General features: G+C 36.7%; 3 protein-coding genes and 1 non-coding gene across 6 annotated transcripts; 1 reads left to right on the top strand and 3 right to left on the bottom strand.

The window, feature by feature from the left end:
• Position 1: 1 nt before the first annotated feature.
• LOC110747423 (protection of telomeres protein 1a) lies at positions 2-4105 on the bottom strand. Of its 2 annotated transcripts, none has more exons than XM_021947610.2 (10): positions 3821-4105; positions 3301-3437; positions 2597-2786; positions 2226-2290; positions 1910-1998; positions 1172-1450; positions 997-1082; positions 787-857; positions 504-656; positions 2-316 (listed from the first exon to the last, which is right to left on the bottom strand). In XM_021947610.2, exons 1-10 carry the CDS (start codon positions 3942-3944, stop codon positions 257-259), a joined length of 1254 nt encoding a protein of 417 aa, XP_021803302.2. In that variant the 5' UTR covers positions 3945-4105; the 3' UTR covers positions 2-256. The 2 variants fall into 2 exon arrangements, with proteins under 2 accessions (XP_021803302.2, XP_021803295.2); XM_021947603.2 differs by having other exon boundaries at positions 2-392; positions 3821-4104.
• On the bottom strand, positions 3574-3671 carry LOC148294656 (small nucleolar RNA snoR113). The gene has a single exon (XR_015836173.1). It is a non-coding gene; the product is annotated as a small nucleolar RNA snoR113 (small nucleolar RNA).
• Positions 4106-5188: 1083 nt separating the features above from the next.
• On the bottom strand, positions 5189-9340 carry LOC110747304 (zinc finger (Ran-binding) family protein). 2 transcript variants are annotated; one of them, XM_088252820.1, is made up of 7 exons: positions 8755-9340; positions 8311-8428; positions 7745-8085; positions 6964-7080; positions 6264-6425; positions 5728-5820; positions 5189-5627 (listed from the first exon to the last, which is right to left on the bottom strand). In XM_088252820.1, the coding sequence occupies exons 1-7, from the start codon at positions 9117-9119 to the stop codon at positions 5513-5515; spliced, it is 1311 nt and encodes a 436-aa protein (XP_088108946.1). In that variant the 5' UTR covers positions 9120-9340; the 3' UTR covers positions 5189-5512. The 2 variants fall into 2 exon arrangements, with proteins under 2 accessions (XP_088108946.1, XP_021803196.2); XM_021947504.2 differs by having other exon boundaries at positions 6264-6380; positions 8755-9338.
• A 173-nt stretch (positions 9341-9513) lies between these two features.
• On the top strand, positions 9514-13207 carry LOC110747276 (uncharacterized). Its single transcript, XM_021947477.2, has 6 exons — positions 9514-10019; positions 10597-10731; positions 10876-10963; positions 11827-11921; positions 12093-12260; positions 12723-13207. Exons 1-6 carry the CDS (start codon positions 9665-9667, stop codon positions 12881-12883), a joined length of 1002 nt encoding a protein of 333 aa, XP_021803169.2. The 5' UTR covers positions 9514-9664; the 3' UTR covers positions 12884-13207.
• The last annotated feature ends 636 nt before the right edge of the window (positions 13208-13843 follow it).

Raw genomic sequence — 13843 nt, 5'->3', positions numbered from 1 at the left:
CTCGCGAAAAAGAAGGGATATTTCTTTTATTCACAAAAGGCTCATTAGAGTTGTATTACTATCATATACAAAAAGCTCCTCGACAGAAAATATACAAAAGTTCCCAGAAACGAGTATTGTAGCAGGGAAATATTTTACTCGCCAGACAATTTGCAGTACGGATTTCCAACCATGTGAGCAGCGTATTTAATTCAGGCCACCAGCTTGGTGCCAAAAATCCGGTAGTGCCTACTTCCCAATTTGTCACTTTGAGATTTTAGACAAACTTGTACCCATGGGGGATTTCTGCGAGTGTCATTTTGCTCCCCATCATTATCTGCAATCACTCCTAACAATGCATTAAGTTTGCTCTCCAATGCCTTAACAAAGGACTGGCCATCAAAAAACTTCACCTATCATAAAATGAAAATGACAATCAGGAGGTACAAAAAATCATGGAAAAAAGAGGGACTACACATATAGTCTGTCCAAATATAAATTTAATGATGAAATCAAGTTCTTACCCCATCTTCTGCATACAAGAAAGCATGAATTCTAGCGGTTGAGTCCTCCAGAGTCAGCCTACTTCTGTCAATCCCAGCAGGAAAGCAGAAGTCCTTAGCCTGCCATGGGAAAGCAGCTACAACTCGAACTACACACTTGAAACTGGCTGTAACCTACAAGGTTTGGAATACATACATTGAATACACAGCAGTTATGATGTTTCAACAAAAAAATGCCACGGGCATTAACATTTCAAAAAGAATAATAATAAGGGTTACAGGCAACGTGAAATAGGTAAGATACCTCTGAACTTGTGACGACATCCATTAAGGTAAGAAATATCGCATGGTCATCATCATCATCACCATCAACCTCTGAGGGAGGAAATAAACATTCATAAAAAGGTCATTGCCATAAGAGAAATTCAAAACATAGAGTATATGTTTTCCAAGAGTTGAAACAGAGAAATAACAAATCCAAAAATTCATCACTAAGAAACTAACAGTGTGGTACCTGTCACTTGAGAAGGCCAAGGTAAGCTCCAAAATGGCATCCGCCTTAAACTTTGCGGACTTCGTGACAATCGTTCATCATATAACCTAATCCATATAAATTGCCTCAGAGTTTTAGTAAGTTGCAACATAATGATGCAATGCATGATAATAAAATCTCAGCTAAAAGTAACGACCTTTGCCGCTCAAGTTTGAGACGGTCCTCATTTGGTGTATATCGAAGCTTTGTGAATGGTGTTAACACACAACGCCATAACCCTGCATGCACTTCACATAGCAAATTCAAAAGCTTTACCCACTCCCCAGTTTTTAGCAAGCGAAGGTTGTCATTTTCAATGTCTTGAGATACCACTCTTAAGACAGTTCCGACAGAAGGAAAGCTACATAAGGTATCTCTTGGCAAAGGCAGTGATTCCAGATGTAGGGGAAGTGGGTGATGCATTTCATCTTCAAGCCTGTGGTTCAGAGTTACCAACATTTGATATTTTACTTAACAAAATAAAAACTCTAGTAACCATATAGTAAAACTAAACTAGCTTTCACCACGAACCTATATATCCATTTAACTGAACACATGCATGCAGGCACAGTCCATTAAGATGATGCTCTAATGTCATACACCATTACACAAGTTGCAATTGAGTAAGGTCACGTCAATAGAGAATTGCATTAAAAGAACACCAGCAAAAAAGGATAGCAGAATATCAGAATTCTGCAAGGAAAGTATGCTGAAAAGATCAATCAATTTTATAACTTCAACACTAATTCAATGAAAGGCAGATAACCTCCTTTAAAATAAATAAATACAAGAAAGAAGTCCAACAAGACAGGGCCAAAAACAAAGTACCCCATAATTTTATAATTAATCAAGATGCTCTATAAGAAAAAACAAACATTGACGACTATCGACTCACTTTTGAAGAATATTGGATGGTGGAGCATCAGTTCCATCCCAAACAAAGGCCATCCATTCATTTCCAGCACCCTCATGGATATGAATTATCTTAAAGTAGTAAACAAGGAAAAAAATTATATTGTACTCAGTATATTGAATAATTAAACAATAAAAAGAATAAGTAACTTAACCAGGTCAGATCTTTAAACACATTTGAATAAATTAAGAATAATTCAAATATCCTTCTGTATTCCCCATTTTCTCTTTTAAAAAGAAAAATAATCAGCTGCACTAATTTAACTAGTGCACATATTTAACAAAAATGGTTGACTTACTTTACAAACCATATTAAAGCTTTCACCTCCGTTAATTTCCCTGATCAACGAGAAATAATTTGCACCTACAAAGCGCATACATTTCCATTAAAATTAGATAACCAAATAAACACATAAGGCGGGCTTGTGAGATAACTCTCTATCGACCAAGAAATAAAAAAGTTCCTGTCTTTCTTCATATTTACAATTAGATCAGAAAGTTGCTCCATACAAAACTCAGCACTTTCCAGAGAGAGATTCCAAATTAGATTATTCCCCCCACCATCACTAAACACAACATTGTATTATTTTTTTAGAACGAGTTAAATTCATATATTTTCATAATTGAATTATGTTATGTCTTTATTTGAAACAAAATACTTTCAGAATACCTTCATCAAACTGAAAATTCTGCAACCATCTTCTCAAGTCTATCACAAAATTCTTGTCTAGGTCTTTCTCGCGAAATGTTTCGTAAGTTCGGTAAGGAACTAAATTTCTACCATCCCTTCCTTCATATATAGCAAAGCTAGAGTACTTCTTGTAAAAAACAGCATTTATCTTATCATCATGAATTTTCATCTGCACAAACCCAAATCAAATCCGATTATGCTTCATAATGTAATGTTTGTCAAGGTCACAGAACTTTGCATGCTTTTAACAAAATGGAGTACAAAGGATAATACATAACATCACTTTTGTTTCATAAGAGATAATACAATACCATTGTGATAATGGAGAAAACATGATTTAATAGGGAAAAAGGAGGCGGAAAGGAAAGCAGCAGCAATTGGTTTATTCAACCAAAAAAATATTTGGAACGTATTTGTACAAATATGTCGCACTAGTTTGAGGAACACTCTGAATCATTCTTCATTAACTATCTCATCATGCAAGCATCAGCAAAATGTGAAGAAAAAAAAGGAACTTAAAGACAAACGAAACTTTAGTTTATCATATTTTCTTCTTTCGATTGATGCATAAAAAGGAAAATCCATACAGAATAAACTATTGGCTTGAGCAATCAGCAATTATCTGTACTTTTAAGACACCCAGAAATGCGAGAAAATTTAATGGATTGAAGCTCGGGGAATACCAAAACGCGTTGGAACTGAATTATGTCTCCAACCGACAAAATACGGGGAAGTTGATTCCTAGTTTGTGTAAAAACGTTAACTGGTAACCCAGGATCCTGATGCGTCTCGTCAATTATACGGACCGAACAAAACCAATCTGCAAAAGATTCACACAAACGCGTACATAACAAACAGAGAGAATTACAATTTCTATCTAAAAGCAGAAGAAAAGAAATTAACACAAAGAAACAGAAATGTTAAAACTGACTAAGAGAAATGAAAGAAAGTAAGAAGTGGCTCAGCAACAACACCTTCACGTCAAGAGTCTCATCAATCTACTACCGACCAAGCGGAAGCAGCCGTAAGTTCGGCCTTTGTTTCATCATCGCCACCACAAACATACGTATACAGAAATAAATAATTGCAAAAAATAAAAATAAAAATAAAAAGCAAAAGTTTTGTGGACTAGGTTTGAAGGAAGTGAGGAGGAAATGGCACAATTTATATACATACACATTTAATTAAAAGAAGAAGATTTACCAGTGCCCTTGGTTTTCCTAGGGAAACCACACTCGAGGACGACGCCGATTAAGTTCACTTTCTCACCCACAGAATCTATGGCGTCCCTTATCTTCAAGAAGTTATACAAGTCACCACGCGGCATCTTGTGAGTATTTGTTAAGCTCTACAGAGAGCTCAGCTTCTTCTAGGGTTTCTTTCTTTGCAGAATGGAGGGAAAGAAGGTATAATATAAACTTTGGGAGGGAACCACACGTGTGAATCCATTTTTCTTCAATTTTCTTTCTAGTTTTTTGGGAAACCATACAAGTGAGAAGAGAAATGATGCATAACTCTGACACGAACACATCAAATCCGTCCAAACCGACGGATCCAATCCAATCCGTCCAATTGAGCCTCTCACGAAATGTAGAAAGTCAAAAACACCCTTATTAGTACTTTTGCAACCCTAGTAGGGTGAAAAAGACATTACATATTTCCCACTAGTTGTGAATTGACCCCAAGGTCAGTTGTCTGTTAGCGAAATATTTACCAACTGACCGCAAGCTCAGTTGCCTTTGTGCGAATTGCGAAATTGAGAATACTTCCATCGTTACCAAGTAGAAGCTCTTACATTCTTATCAATAACAATGTACATATGTGTAGAAGTTTTTTTTGTGTGTTTTTGATAAATTATTTTTACATATATGTCAAACTGTGATTCGAACAAAAGAGTATGCAAGTAGTATCCTTACGAAAGGGTTAATCATTTTATTAGTCCCTGAACTTGGACTCGATTTACATTTGAGTCCCTCAATTTTCAAAATCGTTCTTGTAGTCCTTTAACTTCACTTTCGTCAGGACAACCGGTCCTTCCGTCACTGTTAAATGCATGGGCAAAATGATATTTTTATATTAAAACCAAACAAATGAATAAAAAATCATATCTTTAAAATAACAATAAAGGAAAATCAAATAAAAAACCAACCAAAAAAAAAAATATATTAATATTAATAATAAAGTTTGTGGGAGTAGAAATCAGGATAAAGGAGAGAGTTTAATTTTAATTTTGTATTCATATTTTAATCAATTTTGATACAAAAATACCATTTTGCCCATGCATTTAACAACAAAGTTAACAAAATTGTCGACAGGATCATTTGTCAACGAAACTGAAGTTGAAGGACCACGGGAACGATTTTAGAAATTGAGGGACTTAAATGCAAATCAGGTCTAAGTTCATGGACTAATAAAACGATTAACCCCCTTGCGAAATATCTATTAAACTTGCCTTCATTTTCTGTGTGCTAGAATCCTACTCTCTTTTCCTGGGCAATATACATCTTTGCCAAAGGAGAAAAAACACACAACTATAATTTAGTAGAGCAAAAGACCAATAAACACTTAGAATTCTAAATGAGAGCACAAAACTTTCCATAGAAACCATAAATTCATTGGTTACACACGGTTCCTGCTAATGTAAGAAGAGTTTAGAACACCTTTCCTTAGACATGCAAAATATTATGAAGGCCCAAATGTAGCTTGTAGAAGCCTCCAGTATCTCTGTGAATGCACGAAACCGCAAACATCTCATGATTTCACCCAAGATGTGCTCTCCTATGTAATCACCAGCCTGATAGAATTACAAGTGCCCAAGGGTCATTATGTCCTGCACTGCACCAACCTCAGAAAATTTCCATAGAAAACAATGTCTTTGTGCTTATTAAGAATATACTAGCGTGGGTGCCTCCACATCTGCTCCTCGTACTCACTAGTAGTTGCTTCCTTGGGGCATTTACAGTTGCACTTCAGGCAGACTGTGTTTCTACCATAATTCAAGAAATTACATCTGCAGTATACATTACCATTTTGTAAATAGTTCAGTTAACCTTAATATTAAATCTAAACCACACACACACACAAACAAATAAAGAGGAAGATGGAGTTACGAGGGACAGTCCCAATCTGCATGATTTATCTTGGGCCGTGTCTCTTGACAACGCAAACACTTCCTATTGCTTGCAAAATTCATGAAAGCACACCTGAAGAACACAAGCCAGGTGATCAGAATATAACTAAAATTACAAGTGCAAACTGATTTATAGTTTTATGTTGGATCTGTTTATAAGATTTCGATATGGGGCCCGGATATAGTGTTTAGTAGGAAGAGCATTTGGTGTTGATTACAGGGAAATACACTCCCATTCATTCGCTGACTTTTTCTTCTGTTAGTATTTTTATTTAGTCCCTTGTCTATTGGTTGCATTCCCCTTGGATGCAATTCAATAAACTTTCTTACTTACTTAAAAGTAAAGTTACTGATAACAATGACATTAAATTTCATATATTAACAATATACAGAAAAAATGTTATTCTCAAGAGCAGCAATAATCATTCAAATTTCACAATATTGAATTAGCACACTCAGTTTACTAATTTAGATTTGCTGAATTATGTCATTTGTCAGGGCGAAAATAAGACTTACTTTGGGCAGTTCCAGTCTCCTTGCTTCATTTCAACAGCATCTGTACTGACTCTCTTTGGCCCTTCAGCTTTGCACTTTAGGCAGCGTATATTTCTAGAGAAGTTCATGAAATTGCATCTGCAACAATATGTGGAACTTGGAACACAAGAATCTGGTGGTAGCCTAGACTAGAACAAGATGTGTGTAACTTCAAATCATCATACAAACATCATTTTCCAAATCTATCCATGTATCACCAATTTATCAGACAATTGTTTTGTGCTATATTATTGCTCCCTCTCCATGCACTCAAAACCTCTAACCCAAAACATATATATGATAACATCGAAATTAGTAAGTCACATTGAAAGACTTGAAAGCCCTTGGGCTTGTATCTATAGTGTAGGAAGATCACATAGAGAAAATCAGGTTTGAACTGATTAAAAAAAGATGGTGAAAAATTTGATGGCAACCTTATACGTATATGTACCATGAAGAAATTCAATAACTTTAAACATTTGAAAGGTCCAAAGTTTTTCTTGCTAATTCTAACATTCAAAGCATTGGAAAAAACTAAACAACTTCTTTGATAATTGGAACTTAGAAACACTAACAAGTATCATTACATTATTATTTTTACTAAAAGGGATTGCAAATTATTTCAGAAATATTCTCTCAAATACCGATTCATGGTAGCACTCATGCAAAAGAAGTGGCTTACTCAGTGCAGATCCAGTCTCCCTTTTTCATTTCAAGATCACCCGCATCAGCTTTTTTTGGGCCATCTTCTTTACATTGTAGGCATCTTAGATTTTTAGCAAAGTTCATAAAATTGCATCTGCAACAAGATAGAAAGAACAACAGTTCATAAACTAGTGCAACTGAGCAATTTCAATTGCAGGGAATGTGTTACAAGTACAATGAGAGGGAACGACATGCAATGTTGGATTCAGACATCTCAGATATAAGGGACTGATAATTGGGCAATCACAGCAAAGTAGTTATACAGTAAAATGTCCAGGAGCATGATACCTCAATTTTGTAGGACTGGACAGCGGGTAGACACACAAAAACAAGCAAACTTAAAAAATAAATATGAGGTAAAACCAATAGATGCATTTTCTGGATTAGACAAAATTAAAAGTTTCCACGTGAATAACTGAAATGTATGTTTTGAATCTATAGAAATTCTTCCGAAGAATCAGTAAATCATCAAACTAGTATAGTAGCAATTGCCATAAGTGAAAAGAAAAGTAAATGATTGACTCGAAAATTCAACAAATACTTTCAGTGATTAACGGATATGACTAGATGTCAATTCAGGTAGTGTTACAACAGTAAAACCACACACACACATTCACACATAATTATGTGTCATATTTACCATAAAAACAAAAACGCCATAAGTTGAGGAGATCACCTCCTCCAATCAAGTCATAAAGTAATGCATATATTAAATTAAAACGGCATAAAGATGACCACGGTAACTTGGTGTGGCTTACTTGGGACACATCCAATCTCCTCTCTTCATTTCAACAGTTTGAGATAGTCCATCATCAATGATACTTGCAGATAACTTTTTCCCAGCTTTGGCAGCAGGCTTTGGAAGTGATGGGTCAACAGCTGTTTCACTGAGTTGAAGCAACTCAGAAAGCAGTTTCCTTGCAGATGTTTCTAGAAGGTCTCTACCGAGAGGTTTATTCCCCCCAGAAATAACAAGTGGATCCAGAGCATGAAACAATAGTATTCGGACAATATCCACTGTCCGTGCCGCAGCTTCAGATTCCTTAAGAACCACATACGCTCTATCACAGGAACCTCGCAGATTGCAAGCACCACAAACCTGTATATGCCAGCACCATCCAGATCACAATCTAAAATTCTCAAGATTTATATAATAAAATTCCCCATCAAGCATTGAAAAGAAAAATGAAAACTAGATGATGAAGCAGAATAGGACATATATACATATTCTATCGTCGTGTTGTAAAAGAGTTTTTATGTGTTTGTGTGCACTTTCATCAACAAATGTGACTCATCAATCCGATAAATGAGGGAGATTACATACATCCCCTTCATCTAGTCTCAGATAGAATCTCAGTCTTTTTGCTGAATTCACAGCTTTCCGGAAAAGATTGGGACATCCACCCTCCACAACTGCTTGCATATCTTCCGTAGACAGTGATCTGCACCAAAAAATCAAAATGAAAAAGATTAGATGCTATTATGCAAGAAATGCAGTCAAATGCTTAGGTAAATAGTTTGGAATTTTCAATAATAAATGTATAGAATTCAATCAAACAATGAATTCTTTTTATCAGATATTGTTCCTATTGCTGTAAAGGAGATTTGTGCAGTCCATTACAGGTAAGGAAAAGAAAGCTTGAATAATAGCACAAAAGTAAATGAAACATCAATAAAGCTCAAGAGTAGCAATAACTCAATTAATCCTCAGCCAACACTTTGTATTTCAACATTTTCTCGGCAACCAGAGCAAATAAAAGAACCTCACTTGAAAACATCGTAGCGGTCACGAGCAAAGCTGAGGCACGCATCCTTTATTTGAGTCATGTCCGTGTAAACATCGTCACTCTCGCTCGGCTGGGTTCCGGTGAAGTAACCTTTGGTCTTCAAGCGGTCGATGAAAGCCACCCACTCGGGCCAGGGATGGAGCAGCGGCGCTTCTGTGCTGTTAGCGGTGACGCTATCAATAGTTTCAATTGCAGCGGAGGAAGAGCTGTACCTGGGGAAGCGCAGAGATTGTGAGGCAGCAAAGGGTTTGAGAGAATGAAGTGAAGGGGTCGCCGATAGAGTTCTTATGGGCGCGTGGAACAGTGCTGCGGCTCCAAAGCGTATGAGCTTTGAAGCAGCTGACATTTCCCTTCCTTTTCTTTTTTGTTCGGATTGTGTTTTGTGGGTGAAATGGTGTGCCGGTGGAGCTCAGAGTTTGTGGGTAACGAGCATGGAAGAAGATGGCGGTAACTGGTATGAGAGGAAGAAGGAGAGGGTTTTGTAAAGTGAGGAACTTTGGGACGCTGGGTTTTAGAGAGATAAAAATTGAAGAGATAGGTTGGGAATAGATTTTTTTTATTTTTTATTTTGGCCCCGAATGAAGAAGCTTTATTTATTTATTGACAAAGTAAAAGAAAATACATAAATATAAGAAGAAAATACATAAATATAAGAAGAAAATTAATATATTGGTATATACAAAAAATCAATAAAATAATATTTACCCCCAAAATTAACAATAAATTTAGGATGGTAGATCCAAACACCCGCGGGTGATGCGAACGTAGCCAAAACCCCACACAGTTGGATCACAAAACTAACATAAACCCTTCTCCCCTTCTCCCCTTCTCCAGAAGAGTCTACCAAAGCAAATCACTCAGTTTTCTGCTTCTGCTTCTAGTCGCTCCACCATGAGAAGGGCTTCAACTCTCGCCTCATTCAACGTCATCTCCCGATCCCTCGCCACCGTTCACGGCGGCGCCGCTGCCACGTCAGCCTCCCCCAGCCACGGTCTTCTCCAGGTGGCTCTCTACGGTACCTCCAGCACCACCGGTTCTCATGCTCGTCGTCGGTGGTTCGATTCATTTTCCGGCGGTCCAGCTGGCAAGCTGGCTATTGGCGTAGCCGGAACTCTGGCTTCGGTCGCTGTTGCCTCGTCACTCACTCAGGAGGTCTATGCCAAAGAGCCGCCTCCGGCTGAGCTTGTTCCAAAGGACGTCGTGCTATACCAGTATGAAGCCTGCCCTTTCTGCAACAAAGTTAAAGGTGAAAAATGTTCTCTTTCTCTCATGTTTCTTTACTTCTCTTTGCTTGTTGAATTGCTTTTGAGGTTCGGTGTTTTTGCTGCCTTTGAATATTTCGCGCAAATGTTTAAATTTTTCACCGAAAATCAGAAATTGGACGAGATTTCATGTCGAAATATTGGATTTTAGTGTGGATGAAACATTCATTTGAATAATATCCAGTTGGTTCAGCATTTCTCTGCAGTCTCGCAGCCTATCATGGTTAAATGACAGGAAAAGAACGAACTTTTACTTGTAGTTCGCATTCTATTTGGAATTCTCTGGTAAGATTTGAACTTAATTTTGAACAAATAGTGCACTGGGGTTGCTGGTAGCATGAGAGGAAATAGCCATATAAACAGTCAATAAATTTGCAACCTTGTCAATCATTTGGTGTTTTGGTGTTTTGTTGTTCTTTCGGTTATTCTCGAGCACATTCTTTTTTTTTTCCTATTATGTCCTTTTTCTTTTGTTACGGTTCTATTAAACAACGGTAATTTTATGTTCTTTTCCATTTATCATTCTGTTTACAAATTGGCGACACTTTATTGTTGTCTCAGCATTCTTGGACTACCACGATATCCCCTACAAAATTGTGGAGGTCAACCCACTTAGTAAGAAAGAGATCAAATGGTCTGATTATAAGAAGGTTCCTATATTGGTGGTGGATGGGGAACAGCTGGTTGACTCATCAGGTATCTGTCCTTGTGGTTGTTCTTAGATTGCTGAGTTTTCTGGTTGGATTTCTAATTACAATATTATGGTGTATGCATTGTTGAACATATATAGGTACTAGAATTACGTATCTCAATTGAAATTGAGCATGTATCTGTTTGCAGCTATAATTGATAAGTTGAATGACAAAATTGTTCCTGAGAGAGTAGCCGCCCCTTCCTCAAATGATGATGAAGAGAAAAAGTGGCGCCAGTATGTTATCTTTTCCTCCATAGCTTATTATGTTTATATTCATATTGGATAAAAGCGGAGAAACAGTATACTTATACTTTGAGTAGTTTTAGGGAAGGTCGCAGGTTTAAACTCCACTGGACCATGATCTTAATGATACTATTATCTAAGAAACAAAGAAGAAAGAGAATGCTGCAAGAAATTCTCACCGAGTTTACAAGAATAAAAGAAACTATGCTTTGAATTAGACTCGCCTCCTGTCCTTTGAATTAGTAATTTTACAGCCCAACTTCCTGGAACTTTAGAAAATTCTGCTTGTTCTGACAGTTTATAAAATGGGAAATGAGCTCAGATACTGTCTGAAAATGGTTATAATCATTATACCTTGATTCAGATATAACACTTGGAGAATCCTCTGTAGAGTTACATGAGTTTTGGTTGAGAGAATTACGATTTCATTTTGTGTGAATTGGTGAAGGAAGTGCAAAACACTCACTTTTTTTTTTTTGTTACAAAACACTCACATATTATTGATGTAATGGTTAACGAGTAGTTGCATATTACTCTTATCAGTGGACCTTCAGCTTTGAAGATTAAAGAAATATAACTTCAATTAGTGGATATTGGCAAGACATACAACACTATCTCAATTGCATATTGTCATTGTGTTTTCTGAATTGATGGTCAAAACGTTTTAAAATAATTAGTGCTCTTCTGTGGCTCTGCGTTGTCTTCTTACTGTCTATTGTTGTGGCATACCTTGAGCTTTTACTTAATGGTATCTTTGTATCACTAACTTTTACAGTCATGATCATGTATTACTTGGTTACAGGTTTATTACTATAATTTTTTATTCCTTCGTTGTTCTTGTTATTGTGGTATAGGTGGGTTGATAATCACTTAGTGCATATGTTATCACCAAACATATACCGAAATACATCTGAGGCCCTTGAATCCTTTGACTATATAACAAGCAATGGTATGTAGATTCCATCTTATGCAGCCATATTTTTTGGGCCTACTAGGACAAACTTCCTTTCTTCCTTCAGTTTGTGTTAGTAATATTTACTCTCTTCAGTTTTATGTAGAACTGCTTGACCATTAGATTTTGGTATTTTTGTTTTCTGATGTAGTTTTGCTGTAACTGCAGGTAATTTTAGCTACACAGAAAAATTTACAGTGAAGTATGCTGGTGCTGCGGCTATGTACTTTGTGTCAAAGAAACTAAAGAAGAAATATAATATTACGGATGAACGTGCATCCCTGTATGAAGCAGCAGAAACATGGGTTAATGCTCTTAATGGGCGGGACTTTCTTGGTATGTGCTCTAACTTGTGTCATATGCACATGATGTCACATAGATATGGCATGCAGTTTACTTTTTAGTTAATTGGTGATCAAGGGATGCATGCATTAAGGGACACAAGCAGAAAAACGTATTGATGAATATGCTTAGAAAATAAAATAAACTACTCTTGACTGGGAGATGATACTTGAATCAGGAGAAAGTTACTTGTCTGGAAAAAAAGCAAGTTGTAGTCTTCTAAAATTCGAAATAACTATTGTATGATGAGAACACCATCATTAGTATGAATTGTCTCAAGCAAATTTGTAGCTTAAGGTGTGAGGTCTGTTTGATGGCTAACTGGAGTTTTAGCATGAGCCATCAACTTTTTGCCTTGAGGTGAGCCTTAATAAGAACTAGGACTTCTGTTATGTCATCCTTGTTTTTATCTTTGTCCTGGGAACAATGTTCACATGTATACGTTGCTTGTGTCAGGGGGCTCCAAACCTAATATGGCCGACCTTGCTGTTTTTGGGGTACTAAGGCCAATTCGTTATTTGAGATCTGGTAAAGATATGGTGGAGCACACACGCATAGGCGAATGGTACTCAAGAATGGAGCGTGCCGTGGGAGAGTCTGCAAGGATTAAAGCCTAAATTGGATATCCTATGGAGTTTGTAGCTGGATTATATACTTCAATTTTGAGTTTGCCCTTTCTGTAAGCAAACTACATCAAATACGAAGAAGAAAGATTTTTCAGGAGACACTGGCAGTTATAAATGAATTGAAAACAGGCAACCTTTTGCTATTATTTGGTTATCTGGAAAACTGAAATTGTTTATTGTTACATTAGATACGATTGTTTAGAAGTACAAGGAATAAGGTAATCACAGTGTGGAATTTTTAACAAGGGGTGTGTCCCTTGTGGTGACTTTTGTCTTTTTTCAATCAATACTAATGTCTACTCATTTTAGATTGAATTTTTTTGTAGAACAAGCTTAGGTTAATGGTATGGGATTTGGCGTTGGAGCTGTTTGCACCGAAAACAAGCCCCTTGTGGGCGCTATGGCGACATCTCCCACAAAATTTTGCGGCTTTTCCCGATTACAATCAATTCTTTATGCTCTACTCATCTCTTTCGAAAGAAGTATAAATGGCAGCTCTAATGAAGTTATATGTGATTTCTTTTTCTTTGTTTCTCCGAATTATAATTTGTAAGCTACTTTTATTAATAAAAGGGAAACATAGGTGATAAGGATTTTACAAAATTAGTTTTTTTTTAAATAAAATACCATAAGGTGTCCATACCCCCGAAGGGTGGGATTAATCCCCGCTCAGTGTTTGGCTTGCCTCTGGTCACAAAGTACTTTCAACAAGTTTCAAACTCCTGCTATTGAGGCACCATGTAACTCACTAGTTACAGACCCCTGCCATTAGTTTTAGTCTATGAAGTAAAGACAGATATTATCATGGTGTTGAATGATAGCTTCGCTTCTTTGTCTTCAGGTGCACTGCAACTGGTCATTCCGGAAGCAGAAAGGACCAAAGGACCGCATTAAAATTATATTAAACTTAAGGGCGAAAAATAGAAATAAAAAAACGAAATACAATCTTGA

This window comes from Prunus avium, chromosome 5 (genome assembly GCF_965620075.1).
Source record: "Prunus avium chromosome 5, drPruAviu1.hap1.1, whole genome shotgun sequence".
Taxonomy (NCBI): domain Eukaryota; kingdom Viridiplantae; phylum Streptophyta; class Magnoliopsida; order Rosales; family Rosaceae; genus Prunus; species Prunus avium.
Note: the sequence above shows the minus strand (reverse complement) of the source record. Positions and strands in the feature narration are given on the sequence as shown.